This window comes from Fundulus heteroclitus, chromosome 22 (assembly GCF_011125445.2).
Source record: "Fundulus heteroclitus isolate FHET01 chromosome 22, MU-UCD_Fhet_4.1, whole genome shotgun sequence".
In the NCBI taxonomy this organism is placed as follows: domain Eukaryota; kingdom Metazoa; phylum Chordata; class Actinopteri; order Cyprinodontiformes; family Fundulidae; genus Fundulus; species Fundulus heteroclitus.
In genome coordinates this window covers 5,460,087-5,475,074 of record NC_046382.1, presented here as the reverse complement: position 1 = coordinate 5,475,074, position 14,988 = coordinate 5,460,087, and the positions used below count along the sequence as shown (strand labels likewise).

Sequence of the window (14,988 nt, the reverse complement as noted above, 5' to 3'; positions counted from 1 at the left end):
ACCACAGCAAGGACGCGGTGCAACTGGACCAATCCTGAGACGGCTGCGGGGTGAAACTAAGAACTCACTACTTTTGTGGACTCTGCTGCTGGACAATTATCCTGGACTGGAAGCCTCCCGTTTTTAGTTGTTTTACTGATTTTAGATTATTTAAAGAAAACATTTTATTGTGTTTTTTAGCTTTTTAAGAGACTGGTTTTTATGAGAAATAAAAACCCTCCACTTTAATCTGATCTGTTCTCTGTTCCCTGGGTTCTGACTCGCTAGCTCCCTCTAATTGTGAAAGGACCTACTGTAACACTGAGCTGTCCAACTTGGTGTTGACAGATGCACAAAACCCTTTGTATTAAATACAGAACCTGTGCTATTTAACCTGTGATAGACTGGCGTCCTGTCCAGGTGAACCCCGCCTCTCGCCCACTGACAGCTGGAGATTGGCACCAGCAACCCCTCACGACCCCATGAAGGATAAACGTGTTGGAAAATGGATGGATGGGTGCTGTTAAACTTTTCCTTAGAGACAATACTAATTATTATTCAAAATAAAGACAAAAAGGTGGTTTTGCTAGAAGAAGTTCTGTAAAAGAGAAGAAAATGTTTTTGTACTAATTGTATTTTTGTAATAATGAATACAGTGTAGATTCTGTAGTGTAAAACTGCAAATGTGCACATTTTATATACAGGGTCATCCTAACAGGTATAAATTATAAATGAGTTTAAAAAAAGTTTTTTAATGTTTAATAAATAACTCTCTGTCTGTTAGGAATTGTCTGGTAAATATCAGCCCAAACAGCTGATATCAAGACATTATTTGAAAGGAATTAATTCCATCACTGGTGTTTTTTTAACAGCAAACTCTGCACACATGTAGAATAAAGGAGTGACAACTTCTCTCCAAGTTCAAGATTTTATTAACAAAATAAAATGAACACCCAGAGAACATCAGTATAGAATGCTCTTTATCTGAAGTAACACTTTATTTCAATCAACAAAGCCTATGTAGTGAAACTTAACTAAACTACTAAGCAAAATTAAGATAAAAAGAAGCTAAGGACCTATTTACACACAGAAGAAACAAACAACATAAATATATTAGAAAACCACCATCAGAATGATTGAATGAAGGTGGTGGCCTAGTGGTTAGAGCAGTGCGCTTGCACTCAGAGAAGGATGCAAGTACCCGGTTTGATCCCCACAGCCTGCAGTCTGGGTCCCTGAGCAAGACCCTTAACCCCTGATTGCTCCCCAGGCGCCTCACATGGCAGCCCACTGCTCCCCAAGGTGATGGGTTAGGATGCACAAGTTAATTTCTCCATTGTGAGATAAATAAAGTATCAATTATAGTTATTATCAATGATACACAGCATTCTTATTATGAAGCACATTGTTTTTCAGAAAAAAATCAGCTACAGTAGATTGTAGTGGAGGCTCCAGATATTAAACCCTAAACAGTCTCAGTATGTGGAGCAGTCGTGCTTTCAGTATCCTTGCTGCTCATCTCCTGATTGTCTGATGCTTTACAAGAACAGAGTGAAGCCAGAAACTTATCCAGGAAGCTTTTCCTACTTAACAAATACAGAGTTGTGTCTGCAAGGGGACTGAGATAAAGACAAACAAATAACAGAATATAAAAAATTATTTTGTTTTTCTTTGATAGGAAGTAACTAATCACGGGCAGGAAAAGCAGAGAGTAATTTAGCATCACCACAACCTGAATGGCTACGATTCGTCTTTTTTCTTCTGCTGGGACACTGAGGGCTCCAGACAGAGCTTTAATAGTCCCAACCAAGAAGAAGATGAAGAAGGGAAAGGGCAGGAGGGCCAAACTAGGTATGATGTTTTCATAAAAAATAACTACAGTTTTAGTATCATGCATAAGTAGTAGAGCTGAAAGAGAAAGAGTCCAGACCACACCACAGACCACCACGTAGGTCTTGATGTTTCTCCTGAATCTGTACCACAGTGGCTTGGCGATGACCAAATACCTGTAATAACAGATGGAGCTGTTTAGTCCATGGAGACTATCAGGTGCTGACTGACGGGATTATATGGGACAATGAAGAAGCTTAAAGAGAAACACATAGTTACCTTTCTAAGGAGATACAGACCATGAATCCAACACTGGCTATTAAACCAAAACACATGATGACATAGCCGATAGGAAACTCCATGTTGGCATAGCCGATATCATGTCTAGACTGAACTAAATATGTAATTCTGCCGCAGAACTGAATGAGATCAGAAATGAGAAGGTTGATGACGTAGACTGGGACACCCTGATCCTTTTTCACCTGCAACAAAGATAACAGAGAAAAAAGTAACTAATGACTCCAGAATATTATTAACATGTAAAATGTTTCCTGTTTCAAACATTTCAGTCATTTCTAGAGCTAAGAAAAGGTAAACTTACACCTGAAATGAGAGAGAACCATTATTTAAAGAGCAGACACAAAGTCAAACAGCTCATTCATTGTTGCTGAAAATTGTTATTGTGTTTTAGACCTGATAATTCAGCCAGACACAAAGAGCAGATTTAAAATGTTTATTAAAAAACAGGTGTAGCTGGAGTAGGAAACTTCTGGAATGGACTCAGGAACCACTGGAAGGGAGAGGGACATGTTAGCGGCTGTAATTTAAACAGTGGAGATTGTGGAACACTGTACAAAAGCCACTAAACTTCCTTGACTCCAGAGAATGCCACAGAATCAATCCAGGGACATACACATTCCTGTACAAGTGTGCTTGCCATAGAGGCAGAGTCAGGAAATGTCCACAGGTTGATGTCCAGAAACTGAGAACCAACAGGAGAATCTGACAGGAGCGAGGAAACAGGCAGGAATCCTCAAACAATCAGAGTCACTGACAGGAAGAACGATGGAAGGTCTACTCACACAAGGTAATCAATAATCTGGCACCTGGACTCTGGAGGAGACAGGTATAAATGGGGCATTCCTCAAATGACGTCAAATTACTAAATTTAGAACAGGCAGTGCGTCTGCGTCACTACTGGACAAGCTGTGTAGAGGTGAAGCAGACAGCTCTGTCCTGAATATTGCATCATCAAATATAACAGTAGCAATGAAACTCTGCTGCTTCAGAGTCTGCTGGAGTGACTCTCCATGTTACCATGGTGACCATATGACAGGAGTTTGTTTCACTCCCTTTACTAAACCCTGAAAGAATGCAGAGAAATGCCATCACTGGATAAGAGCGTTTAAGTGGGAGGGCTTTACAGTTCAGAGGTAACTTTGTTCAGGGTTTATTTGATCACAAGGGATGTTTTATATGATCCATTCATGAAGGTCTATCTAGAAATAAAAATACATAAACAAGCAGACAGCTGTGAGGGACTCAGGAGGGGGATTTTGGTTTCAGCAGACAGACACGCAACAATCTAATAACACAAAGCAAATGTTATTTTTGTGAAACATCTGCAAATGACCACAGAGCCGTTTACCTTCTGAGAATGGGTTATTGAGGGTTGTGTTTAAATCCATGAGCCAAACTAACTCGTTTTGCTCAAACAGCTTCATATCGATGTATTAAATATTCAGGTTTAAGACTTTAACTGAATGATAACGTAACAACCCTCTTCTTTTTCCTGCTCAAATAAAAATAAAACATCTCTATTTTCACGTGTAGATGGTTAGAAATGAGATGGAAAGGAATGGATTCGTTCCCCCTGCATCATGCACTCCAGACTATTGAAGCATGTTGAAATGAAGCTCCTTGAACATCCTCATCTTCAAGAATTATTGATGCTGAAAACATTTCCCAGTTTGTCATTTGATTGTCTGACCGTCTGGGGAACTTGAGATGATTTCTGGAGGGTGGAGCTAAACAGACTTATTTCAGAAATGCCCTTTATGTGAAGGTTTTTTTTGTTCCTAAACGATTTGTGCATTGTAAGCGTGAATTTGAAGTTGTAGAGGGAGTTAAATTTTAAGTTTTGTATTTGTAGAATAAAAAAAAAATCACAAGTACAATTTTTTTTACACCTGTTAAAATTTTAATTACAAGTACACAAATTGTGTTCTGTGAGTTGCACATCATAAATGTCTAAATGTTTAAATATTTAATTTCTCTCTACTTAACTGTGCACTCCAACAGTTCTGATCACGCAATAGATTTGTTTGTAATCTTTCTTGACCTGCAGTTCTTCATTAATAAGGGGATATTTCCCAAAGATGTGGATTTTTATTCCAAAAAAAATATTAAAATAATAAAAAGGATGTGTCCACCTTTTCTATTCAGAGTTAAAAAAAGTAAAAATTACAACGTAAATTTAACTTATTATAATAATAATTATTATTATTTTGTTTAAATAAAACGACAGGAACTAAGCATTATTTGTTTCATCTTTTACTAAACATTAAAAAATGGTGTTCTACAATTCTGTCCCGTCCTCTGCCACTAGGTGGTCCAGGTGCACTGGCTGGAAAGACTTCCCTATCTCCTCCGCTTATAAAGCTGCGATCTAATCTTGTTTACATGAAATGGAGCTAAGCGAAAATTCAAACTGAAGAAACTCTATTGCCTACCTCCATCAATCAGAGACTCATCCGCCTCTGACGCAAGCCAATCAGCTTTGAACTGCTCCTCCTCGAAGCCAATCAGCATCCTGGGTTCATCTTAAAAGAACTCCACATCCTCGTCTCGGCCTTCTGCTCAGCGAGCAAGCAGTGGCTGCGCGTGTCTGATTTGGACTCTGTTGACCGGTTTTCAAGAGATTAACTTATCCTGAAATCCTCCTGCCATAGGAATACCGTCTAGCCGCACATCTTCCTTTCCGACCTCTGTTTTCGTCAGCTCTGATTCCTGGCGCAATGAACTCGCAAGCGACGCAGACGCGTCCCAACTCTGCCTAAGTTCCGGTCAGCTTCGCTTCATAGCGCGCCGGGGTCTTTCTCAAACTGATCCCGTGGGGCTGGCTCTTGGTTCGCGGATCCGCCGACTCATCCGGGACCTTCTCTGGCTTTCATCGGCTTTGCGGCGCCACCTTGCCGCTCGTCCCGGCCGCAACTTTTCAGCCGGTTCTACTCTCTCATTCACTCGCTAATGCGTTCGGAGCCAGCTCAGGTAATATGTATTCACCCATGTTCGTCCTCTATTCAGGCGAACGTGTTTCATTTTACTGTTTGTTTTCGTTTTCTTCTTCTTCTGGTGTTGCCGGTAGCCACCGGGCTTGTGGTGGCATTGCTGCCACCTACTGGTTGGAGTATGAAGTGCATTTTAAATTCAGCAATTGACACCAATCGTTATTAAACCGCTGCAACTCTGGTGCAATTTGGCATCCGCTTGGACTGGTCTGTATTGGGTTCAGACTTCTCATTTATGCTGACCAGGCCACTTCTGTCACTCTTGTCATTTCAATGTTTTGCCAATCAATTCTTCAGGTGTTGTGAAATATACATGTTAAAGTTATTTAAGATTTTTGTTCGTAGGTATTATCTGAATGTCAGCTGGGACCCTACGTACGGATGGCTGTGGGGATGGTTTGAGTATTGGGCGATCTTTAACAGCAACTTGCTCATGTATTTAGGGATTGTCTATTTCTTCTTTTAGGTTCAAGAATTCATTCAAGATGAATATCCGGAGAGCATCACTGAAGGTGCTGTTGTCTGGTTGATACTATTTTCAATTATGAATCCTCTCTACAGGCGTGAGGCTAACTAAAGCTACTAAGCAATGAGATCATCAGTTATCAGGATGCAGTGCAGAATCTGAATTAAATTATTAAATTCCTCCAAACAACATGGAATAAGCTAAATAAGCTAATCGATTCATAACAGCATTTGTTATGCGTTTGGCATTCTACGCATTCATGAGCTAAGCAAACATTATCGATTATGTCTTAAGAAGTGTTACCCGTGTTTAATGGTCCTTCATTTTCTGGATGTTTTCTTCTTATAGATATTCTTTTCACTATTCCCAGTTGTTTTTCTCAAACTAAACCTGTCAGCCTGCAACTGAGTTCTACGTATTGATCTTAACCTAGTTCCATGATGGTTTTTTGCCTGCAGACAAGCTCTCGAATCCTCAATATCAGTTTCATTCTCATATCAGTTATTTCTGAGCGTCAGCTGCTCTCCTCACTCGGTCACCTCAATCTCGCAGGTGCATCATTGCAAGAGTCACGTTTTTATTTCCAGGCAGCTTGAGCTCACTAATTCCGTTCCCTTCCCTCCTTGAACAGGATACTCTGGTTAAGAGTTGCTGTTCTGAACTTTCCTTCTGGTCTGGCATGCTTCCCGTCCGGATTTGAAATATACTTTCTATAATGATGTCTTTTGTCTGTAGATGCGTTAAATTTTAGGGATGTGCATCCGTAAGTTTTGGGGATTCTAAAAACAGTTGGTTTGCAGATTCGTGAAATTGTCAAAGAAATCGTTAATCTTGTGGCCTTTCATCTAGAGTTATTTCAGCATTCAGGATGTGAGCTGCGCAACAGCAGACGCTCGTGGAGCCCAATCGCTGGGCGATGGCTATCATCAGCATGCCTCACATATCTGCTCTGACCTTTCATTCATCTTAGCCGCCTAATGCTAGTCTTCAAGGTAATCTAACTGCGAATACTGGTGGTGGATTCAAGTCTCATTAAGCCCGCGTCCTGTCCTGTTCATTCCCTCTTGGTCACTCATTCATTTATGTGCATCATCCCTAAGCATCCTCTGTCATTTATCCTGTCATCCAGGTGTCCTGCCATGCAGTTGTCCTGTTATTCTGTTCATTCTTTCATGGTCATTCATTTATTCATGTTCCCTGCCATGTTCCCCACTACGTTCCCTGCATACTCCTTGCATGCTTCCTGCAATGTTCCCTTCTATGCTTCCTGCATGCTCCCTGTGTGTTCCCTGCCATGCTCCCTGCCATGCGGCCTTCCCTGCCATACTCTTTTGCCATGTTTCTTCCATGCTCCTTGCCATGTGTTTCCTTCTATGCTCCTTGCCATATTTCCTTCTATGCTCCTTGCCATGTTTCCTTCTATGCTCCTTGCCATGTTTCCTTCTATGCTCCTTGCCATGTGTTTCCTTCTATGCCATGTGGCCTGCCCTGCGATGTTGCCTTCTATGCTCCCTGCGTTCTCTGCCATACCCCCTGCGTTCTCTGCCATGCTCCTGTGTGTTCCCTGCCATATTTCCGGCCATGCTCCCTGTGTGTTCCCTCCCATGTCCCCTGCATGCTTCCCGCCTTGCTCCCTGCCATGATTATTCATTCATCACGTGCATCAGCCCAAAACTGACCATTCACCTCACCCTCCACCTCTCCATCAACCTCACCTCATCTTTCCATTCATCTTGTTTAATTTTGGTAAGCCTTTGCGGCAATGGCCCTCTTTGCTAAGCTTTCACATCTTTTCTCCTTCATTACTCATCCTTCTCCTTCTCTCTGCCTTCTGAACTTGCTGACGCTCTGGCCTGGACCTCGGCATTTTTGGGGGGGATAATTTCCCTATTCTCATACGCCTGCTTATCTAGGTTAAAGTATAAATCACCGTTTATGTTCCTGCCGAGGTCCGAGCGCCAAAGTTTAAACTATTGTATCAATAAAATAGCTTTTCTCTCTTTGTGAGTCTTTAGTTTGAAATGATGCTAAAGCCGGAAATACAACCGAAGAACTCTTGCTTACTTCCATCCAATCAGAGGCTTGTCCGCTTCCCATGGAGCATTCGCTTCGAGCCACACCTCCTCGAAGCCCAATCATCATCCAGTGTTCACCTTAAACAGCAACTCCAAATCATCTCTCTGCCTGCTTTTCGGCAAGCGCAAGAACCGTTGCACTAATGTCGTATTTCGCTTCAGACATTCCCCTTTGCAAGCTTTCAGTTCCAAGTATCATCCTGAGACCGACCATCTCTATTCATGCACCTTACCATACACCTCACCTCATCTCCCCATTCATCTCACTCAACTTTGGTAGGCCTTCGCGGCAACCGGCCCTGTTTGGTAAGCCTTTGCAGATTTTGGCCTTTGCAGCACTTTTCCTCTATAACTCATCCTACTTGTCTCTGTTTTTAGTTTTAATCCAAGTCTCATTGTCTTTCGACCATACAGACGCACTGGCCTCGACCTCGGCAATTTTTTGGGGGAAACATCCCTATTTTCATACGCCTGCTTATGCATATTGAAGTATAATTCAGCGTGAATTTTTCCTGCCGAGGTCTGAGCGCCAAACTCTTTATATATTGTATCAATAAAATTCTTCTAATTGCCTTTTCTTTCTGTGTGAGTCTTTTAGATTGAAATGGAGCTAAGCAAAAATTCAGACTGAAGAAACTCTATTGCCTACCTCCATCAATCAGGGACTCATCCGCCTCCGACACAAGCCAATCAGCTTTGAACTGCTCCTCCTCGAAGCCAATCAGCATGCTGGGTTCATCTTAAAAGAACTCCACATCCTCGTCTCTGCCTTCTGCTCAGCGAGCAAGCAGTCGCAGCACAATGTCTGATCTGGACTCTGTTGACCGGTTTCAACCCACCTCCATCCCCTTCTCCATCGTAGCAAGCTTCGCCTGGCTTTCCTACGGTCCTCCTTCAACCTCGTCCCTATCAGAGTGTAATTCCTCCTGGACTCTTGTGGAATTCCCAGTCACTCCTTAAAACGGTCCGGCAGAAGACCGCCATGCTGAGCCTGGTTCTGCCAGAGGTTTCTTCCCAAAGGGGAGTTTTTCCTCTCCACAGTCGCTTCATGCTTGCTCATCATGGACAGTTCATGCAAACCTGTGTTTATCAAGTTGGACATCAAGCTCAAACAGATCCTCATATGGACTGAACAAACTTTATTTATCTCTACTCCACCAACAGTTTCAGGCCTGGGGGGAAATATCCCTATTCTCATACGCCTGCTTATGTATTTTGAAGTATAATTCAGCGTGAATTTTTTCTGCCGAGGTCTGAGCGCCAAACTCTTAAAATATTGTGTCAATAAAATTCTTCTAATTGCCTTTTCTTTCTGTGTGAGTTTTTCAGATTGAAATAAGCCTGCTCTGTTGCTATGACAGCAAGTCCAGGATGAGTTTCAAAGAACCAAACGATCCAAGATCATGCCAAATCGTCAACAATCAAATCCAGCTAACTGAGTTAGCGACGTACGAAGAACGGACCCCAGGAGCAGAGTGTGATGTAAGCAGTCAGCAACAGAGACAGAATAACAGGAAAAGATTGAACAGAAAACATTTACTTTTTTGTCTCACCTGTAGAAAAACTGCAACTATCACTATTAGAGTCAAAGGAAGTCCAATGCCAATGGTGATCCAGTCCAAGATTTTTAGGTTATGGTAAGTTGAATAAATGTCAAGGAAATAACTGGAGAAATATGGGCAGTATAGAACTGAGTTGTTTTGGTATGTGAAGTTGTAGCAGTAACTGAACACGCTTTCTGAAGTCGTTATGTTGTCGTTCATCTCTTCCATCCTTCAGTGTTGAATCAGAACTTTGAATACAGTGGCACCTGCAAACATAAGTGATGATGGTTGTGTTAATCTTAGAAAAAGCCCATCTAATTTTTTTTCCAAGTATAACATGTGAATCCAAATAATAAACTAGAAAATCTAAATGTTGTGAGCTTTGTCTCTAACAAGCTGATCTGGAGCACAGGAACACTTCAGGGAACTGTGCTGGTACCGGTTCTGTTCATCCTCTATACTGCAGACCCTCCATCAGCTCACCAGGCTGCCACTGTTGTGGAAATTAGCCTGTTTGACTATGGATATTGTTAACTACAACTGGATATTATAATTAGTAATGTGTTATTCTAATCAAAGGAATGAGAAAAAATGTTTCTGAGTGGTTGTGATTAAGGGCTACCAGCATTTAATGACAACTAGCAATTGGTTTTATTAACTAGCAATTATTCACCTTTTTTTACCATAAAAGATGGATGACTAGCCAGTTGTAAGATTGAAGTAGACTTGTCACCAGTAAATATTAATAACATTAACTTATAATTGTGATTGTAATCATTATCATTAACCACAAGCAAAGGAAAAATGTCTCTGTGTATTCATGTTGTTAACTCAAAAGCAGTGATTGGTAAACTCTTAGAAAAGATTCAAACACTGATATAAAAACCACAGACGACCACAATTAAACTATTCAAACCATATTAAACCAATAATTCCCAGTTACTGCAGTTATTCTGTTTAATACTAATGCTACTTGAACACACTAACTACTGATTTAAAACAACATAACAGAAGAAAATAAAGAAAGCAAATCAACAAAGTGATAAAACTTGGATCTGGTAGACTTTGGTAATTTTCCTAACTTAAATAAGCACATTTATAAGATGTATTCATGTTTTATATAATGCTGTGCCATTTATGATATGACAGACTGCAACTCCCAGCATGCAACACGGTCTATGGGAACAACACCATGGAAATCTTATCTCGTTGCCATGGTGATATGCCATCATCTCAGCCTTCTTCCCTGAGAAGACACAAACAGCCGTCCCTCACGCTGGGTTTTTCCCCCGTGTCACCTGATTCGAGTCCTCGCTGGTTCAGAGTTTTTGCCAAATCAACTTTTCCCTGTATTTCTAAACAGGAGGACTCACTCAGCTTTCGACTTTAAACTACATAAATTCATTTCTGATACCACTGGAAGCCGCTACCTCCCAGCGATTAACACAGACTCCGCTCGTTGTTTTGGCCAAACAAAGCGTCAGAGAGCGCCCAGAAAACTTGGTGTTTCTTTCTAAACTGTGGGCTGGTTGATAACATCAAGACAATGGCCTCTGGAGAGCGTTCATGGAAATATAACAACTCACCTAAACACACACACATAACTGATGTCCACAACAACATACAAACTTCATGTCACTAGTCTCCAAGGTTGTCTCATCATATGTGTTTTTCTCGTGGCAGGTTTTATTTAAATATCTCAAACTGTGTCCTGGAATAGGATAAGGTGTAAAATATGTCTTTTTTCCCCTCTCCCTCCCCAAATGTGGCTCCTATCTTTCCACAGAGTTAAAGGCAGCGCCCTGTAGTAACCGCATCAGGCGGGGTCCTCGGCAGCAAGGCCTCAGTCAGTCGTTCCCCCAGAATGTTTGTGATGTTAGGGTTACTAATGGTTGTACTGGAACTGTAATTTCCCTCTGGGATTATTAAAGTATTTCTGATTCTGATAATCTATGTGACATTACAAAGATGAAATTCCATTTATTCTTAGATTATTTGTTTTGAATGATCATTCAGTTCTGACAGGATAAATATGTTCAAAGTTTTATCCAGACTAGTATTTTGATTGGCAGACACATACTTGTCAGGGGATGGAGGAGGTTCCCTCTCTGGAAGGATGGGCGGTGGAGATAACACGAGTTTCATTATTGGAAAAAAATGTCATCTAAATAACTGGCTAGACTGGATACATATGAAGCAAAGTGGGGCACACATTTAAGTTTATTAGAAGGCCCCTGCGGTGTGATATGCTGAAGATGCTCAGGGTTTCATTAAAATGTGTAAATAGACAACTGTGCTTCTTCCTATTTTGACATGAATGTTAAGTTTTTACTGTTACTCTGATCTTAGTGATTGTCAACAGAATATCTCTTTATTGCAGTGCTCATTCTCTCTCTCTCTCTCTCTCTCTCTCTCTCTCTCTCTCTCTCTCTCTCTCTCTCTCTCTCTCTCTCTCTCTCTCTCTCTCTCTCTCTCTCTCTCTCTCTCTCTCTTTCTCTCTCTCTCAGCGCTTTGGCTTCTTTTTTCTAAAGTTGCCTGTAAATTTTATGAGTCACAGGTTGCGTCTTTTTGAGCTTGTTTCTGAAAGTGAAGTCGCTTATTTGGGCTCTAAAATAAGTGACAATAAACGCAAGTTATAAAGAGACCTGCGTGCACTGCAGACACTTTGTCTGTACGGCATTTATGTCATTTTTTTCATGTCAGTGATCGACTTTTCTCTGTTTACTAGATCTTCTCTGTCAGAGTTACCAACACAGTTACATATAGAAGGATTTTCCTGTTCTTTTGGTTAATGATTAGTGATTAATAAGTCCAATTTAACATTAGTAGACCCACTCCAGCTTACGGGGGGACAAACGGGTCAGTTGTCCCAGGCCCAGGACAGGGGGGGGGGGGGGGGGGGGCAAAACTGACACTCTGACCATTAAAATACAGGCAGAAGATATTTGTGAAAAATATTAGAGTAACTAAATATATATTTAGTGTCCCTGCAGGTTTTACACATGTAAAACCTGCACATGGGGACCACTGATATAGAGTAGCTAAATATATAGTTGAAGCTGCTGCAGTCAGCACGCTGTCTGTGTCACGGCAAGTTGCTGCTCCCCCTCCCCTCTGGTAACATCACATGGCTCAGCAGCGCCAGCCAATCAGCACGCAGGCTCAGCATGGCCTGCCCACTCAGCTCTCTTCACAAACAACCACGCTGCTGCTGCTCAGACTTGAAGAGAGAGACCGCAGGAGCGCAGAAACACGAAGAGGGAAAGAAGCGCCATTTGGCTCTATTTTAATACCGTAAATGAAATCAAGCTGTATGTTTTGTAAAAAGCCGGCTAAATTCAGTGGAAACACAACAATTTTTTCTAAGCACGTGAAAAACCATGAGCAAGAAAACGTTGAGCGACAGAGGAAACCTCTCTGATTGCCCCGACAGACCCACAGACTGAAGTCACTGACTGAGGCATTTTAGTCCTCCAGAGACCATCCAGGTAGAACAGAGTGGTCATCTTCAGCAGCAGTTCATGTTAACTTTCAAAGTAGATATTATCTATCATATGTTACTGGAGCCCACACAGAAAATGTAATTAAGACCTTGAAAGAACCCAGTACATATATTAAAAAGTGTTGTTTAAGATAACATTAGCTAATCCTTTATTCATCCCATGACGGGGAAATAAATAGAATTAAAGCAACAGGCACACAACACAGACAAAATTACATAAGGATTGAAAGATATAAGAGGTGGATTAGGAAAAAACACTGAACATAACATTATTCTTTTTATTATTATTATTATTATTTTTAATAATAATAATAATAATAAATAATATAATAATAATAATAATAATAATAATAATGCTATAAAAAGCCATATTTTGGAATACAGCACGCTGACATGAGTGCTGTATTCTTATGAAGAAAAGATCAACTAGAGCACTAAATTCACTAAATTCAATAGATGGGTTAAAAATATCCTATATAAAATACAGAGATTTCCAGGGCATTAAGTATAAAGTTAAGTTGACTTTTTTTTTTTTGGACTGCGTTGTCTCGGGCCCTAGCAAAGCTGTCAGCTGGCCTGAGTACACCTTGATCACAACCATTAGATTTTCTTTGTTATTGCTTCCTTTGATTATAATTAGACATTATTAATTCTAATATCCAGTTATAATTATTAATAACATTAATAATAAAATAGGTAAAATGGCAAAACAATGGGTGATGATGATGATGATGCGGACTGAATTACATACTTTAAGATAACTTCTTTTCAAATATAAGAATTTGTTGACAGATATAAATGCTAATCAAGAGAAAACCATGAATAATGTTTTCCTGGATTAACGATAAATTTCTTTCTTTCCAAGGAATCCTGAAAGGTTTTATTTTCCATTTAGGCTACAGACAGCGACTTAAGGTTTCATTGGATTCAACATTACAATCAAGTCAGCTAACTAAATGGTTTACTTTACAGTTTCTCTCATCAATCAATCAATCAATCAATCAATCAATCAATCAATCAATCAATCAATCAATCAATCAATCAACTTTATTGTCAATTTCTTCATATGCTCCAGACATACAAAGAGATCGAAATTACGTTTCTCACTGTCCCACGGTGAAGACAAGACATATTTACCAGACTAAGTACACAGACAACATAACATTCAGATAAAAGTAAATAAGAGGGCACATGCAGTGAAGAAATAAATAAAAGCAGCAAAATTTAGTGATAGATAGATGGTGATGCTCCAAGTTTGTGTTTTTGGATTGAAGGATTCTTCCCATTTCCTCTTACCATATCAACGTCACCTGCTGCCACTAATTAACACCAAGTCGTTCCACTTGTGACTCTGCCTACTTATACCTGCCTCACTCTACCACTCCCTGCCAGAACATCTTCACTCACTGTCTGCATGTGTTTCTTTGAATCTGCTCTCTATCACCTGTTGATCCAGTGTTCCTGTGCTCTCCCTGCTTATCATTATGGTGGTTGTGTGCACCTCCTGCTTTGTTCTGTTGCTTTTTGGATGCAATGCTCCTCTGGAAATCTCATCAGCTTCTTCTCTGGTCAAGATCTGTCTCTGTCATCACCTGGTCAGCCTGTCTCTGTCATCATCTGGTCAGCCTGTCTCTGTCATCACCTGGTCAGCCTGTCTCTGTCATCATCACCTGGTCAGCCTGTCTCTGTCATCATCTGATCAGCCTGTCTCTGTCATCATCACCTGGTCAGCCTGTTTCTGTCATCATCTGGTCAGCCTGTCTCTGTCAGCATCTGGTCAGCCTGTCTCTGTCATCATCACCTGGTCAGCCTGTTTCTGTCATCATCACCTGGTCAGCCTGTTTCTGTCATCAACTGGTCAGCCTATCTCTGTCATCATCACCTGGTCAGCCTGTTTCTGTCATCATCTGGTCAGCCTGTCTCTGTCAGCATCTGGTCAGCCTGTCTCTGTCATCATCACCTGGTCAGCCTGTTTCTGTCATCATCACCTGGTCAGCCTGTCTCTGTCATCACCTGGTCAGCCATTGCCTGCCATCACCAGCTGGTCCTACCTTTATCTGTCTTTCTTTTCAATCATCACACTCTTCAATAAACTGTTTAAAACTAACCACACCATGTTTGGTTGTTTATCAGGTTTCCAGAGTATGATTAAATACATCAAGTATATCCAAATGCTCTTGTAAATATTTTTATAATTAAAACATGTTAAATAACTGCAAATACCAGTAATAAATAATTCCTAATAATTTCTAAAGCAAATAAATTGCCTGTATAAAATTACATTTGATATATTTACCTTAAA

General features: G+C 40.7%; 1 protein-coding gene across 1 annotated transcript; it reads right to left on the bottom strand.

Annotated features, from left to right (window-relative positions):
• Window positions 1–1,403: 1,403 nt before the first annotated feature.
• On the bottom strand, window positions 1,404–9,412 carry LOC118557039 (G-protein coupled receptor 4-like). The gene is made up of 3 exons (XM_036125922.1): window positions 9,194–9,412; window positions 2,089–2,291; window positions 1,404–1,985 (listed from the first exon to the last, which is right to left on the bottom strand). Exons 1-3 carry the CDS (start codon window positions 9,410–9,412, stop codon window positions 1,445–1,447), a joined length of 963 nt encoding a protein of 320 aa, XP_035981815.1. The 3' UTR covers window positions 1,404–1,444.
• Window positions 9,413–14,988: the final 5,576 nt, after the last annotated feature.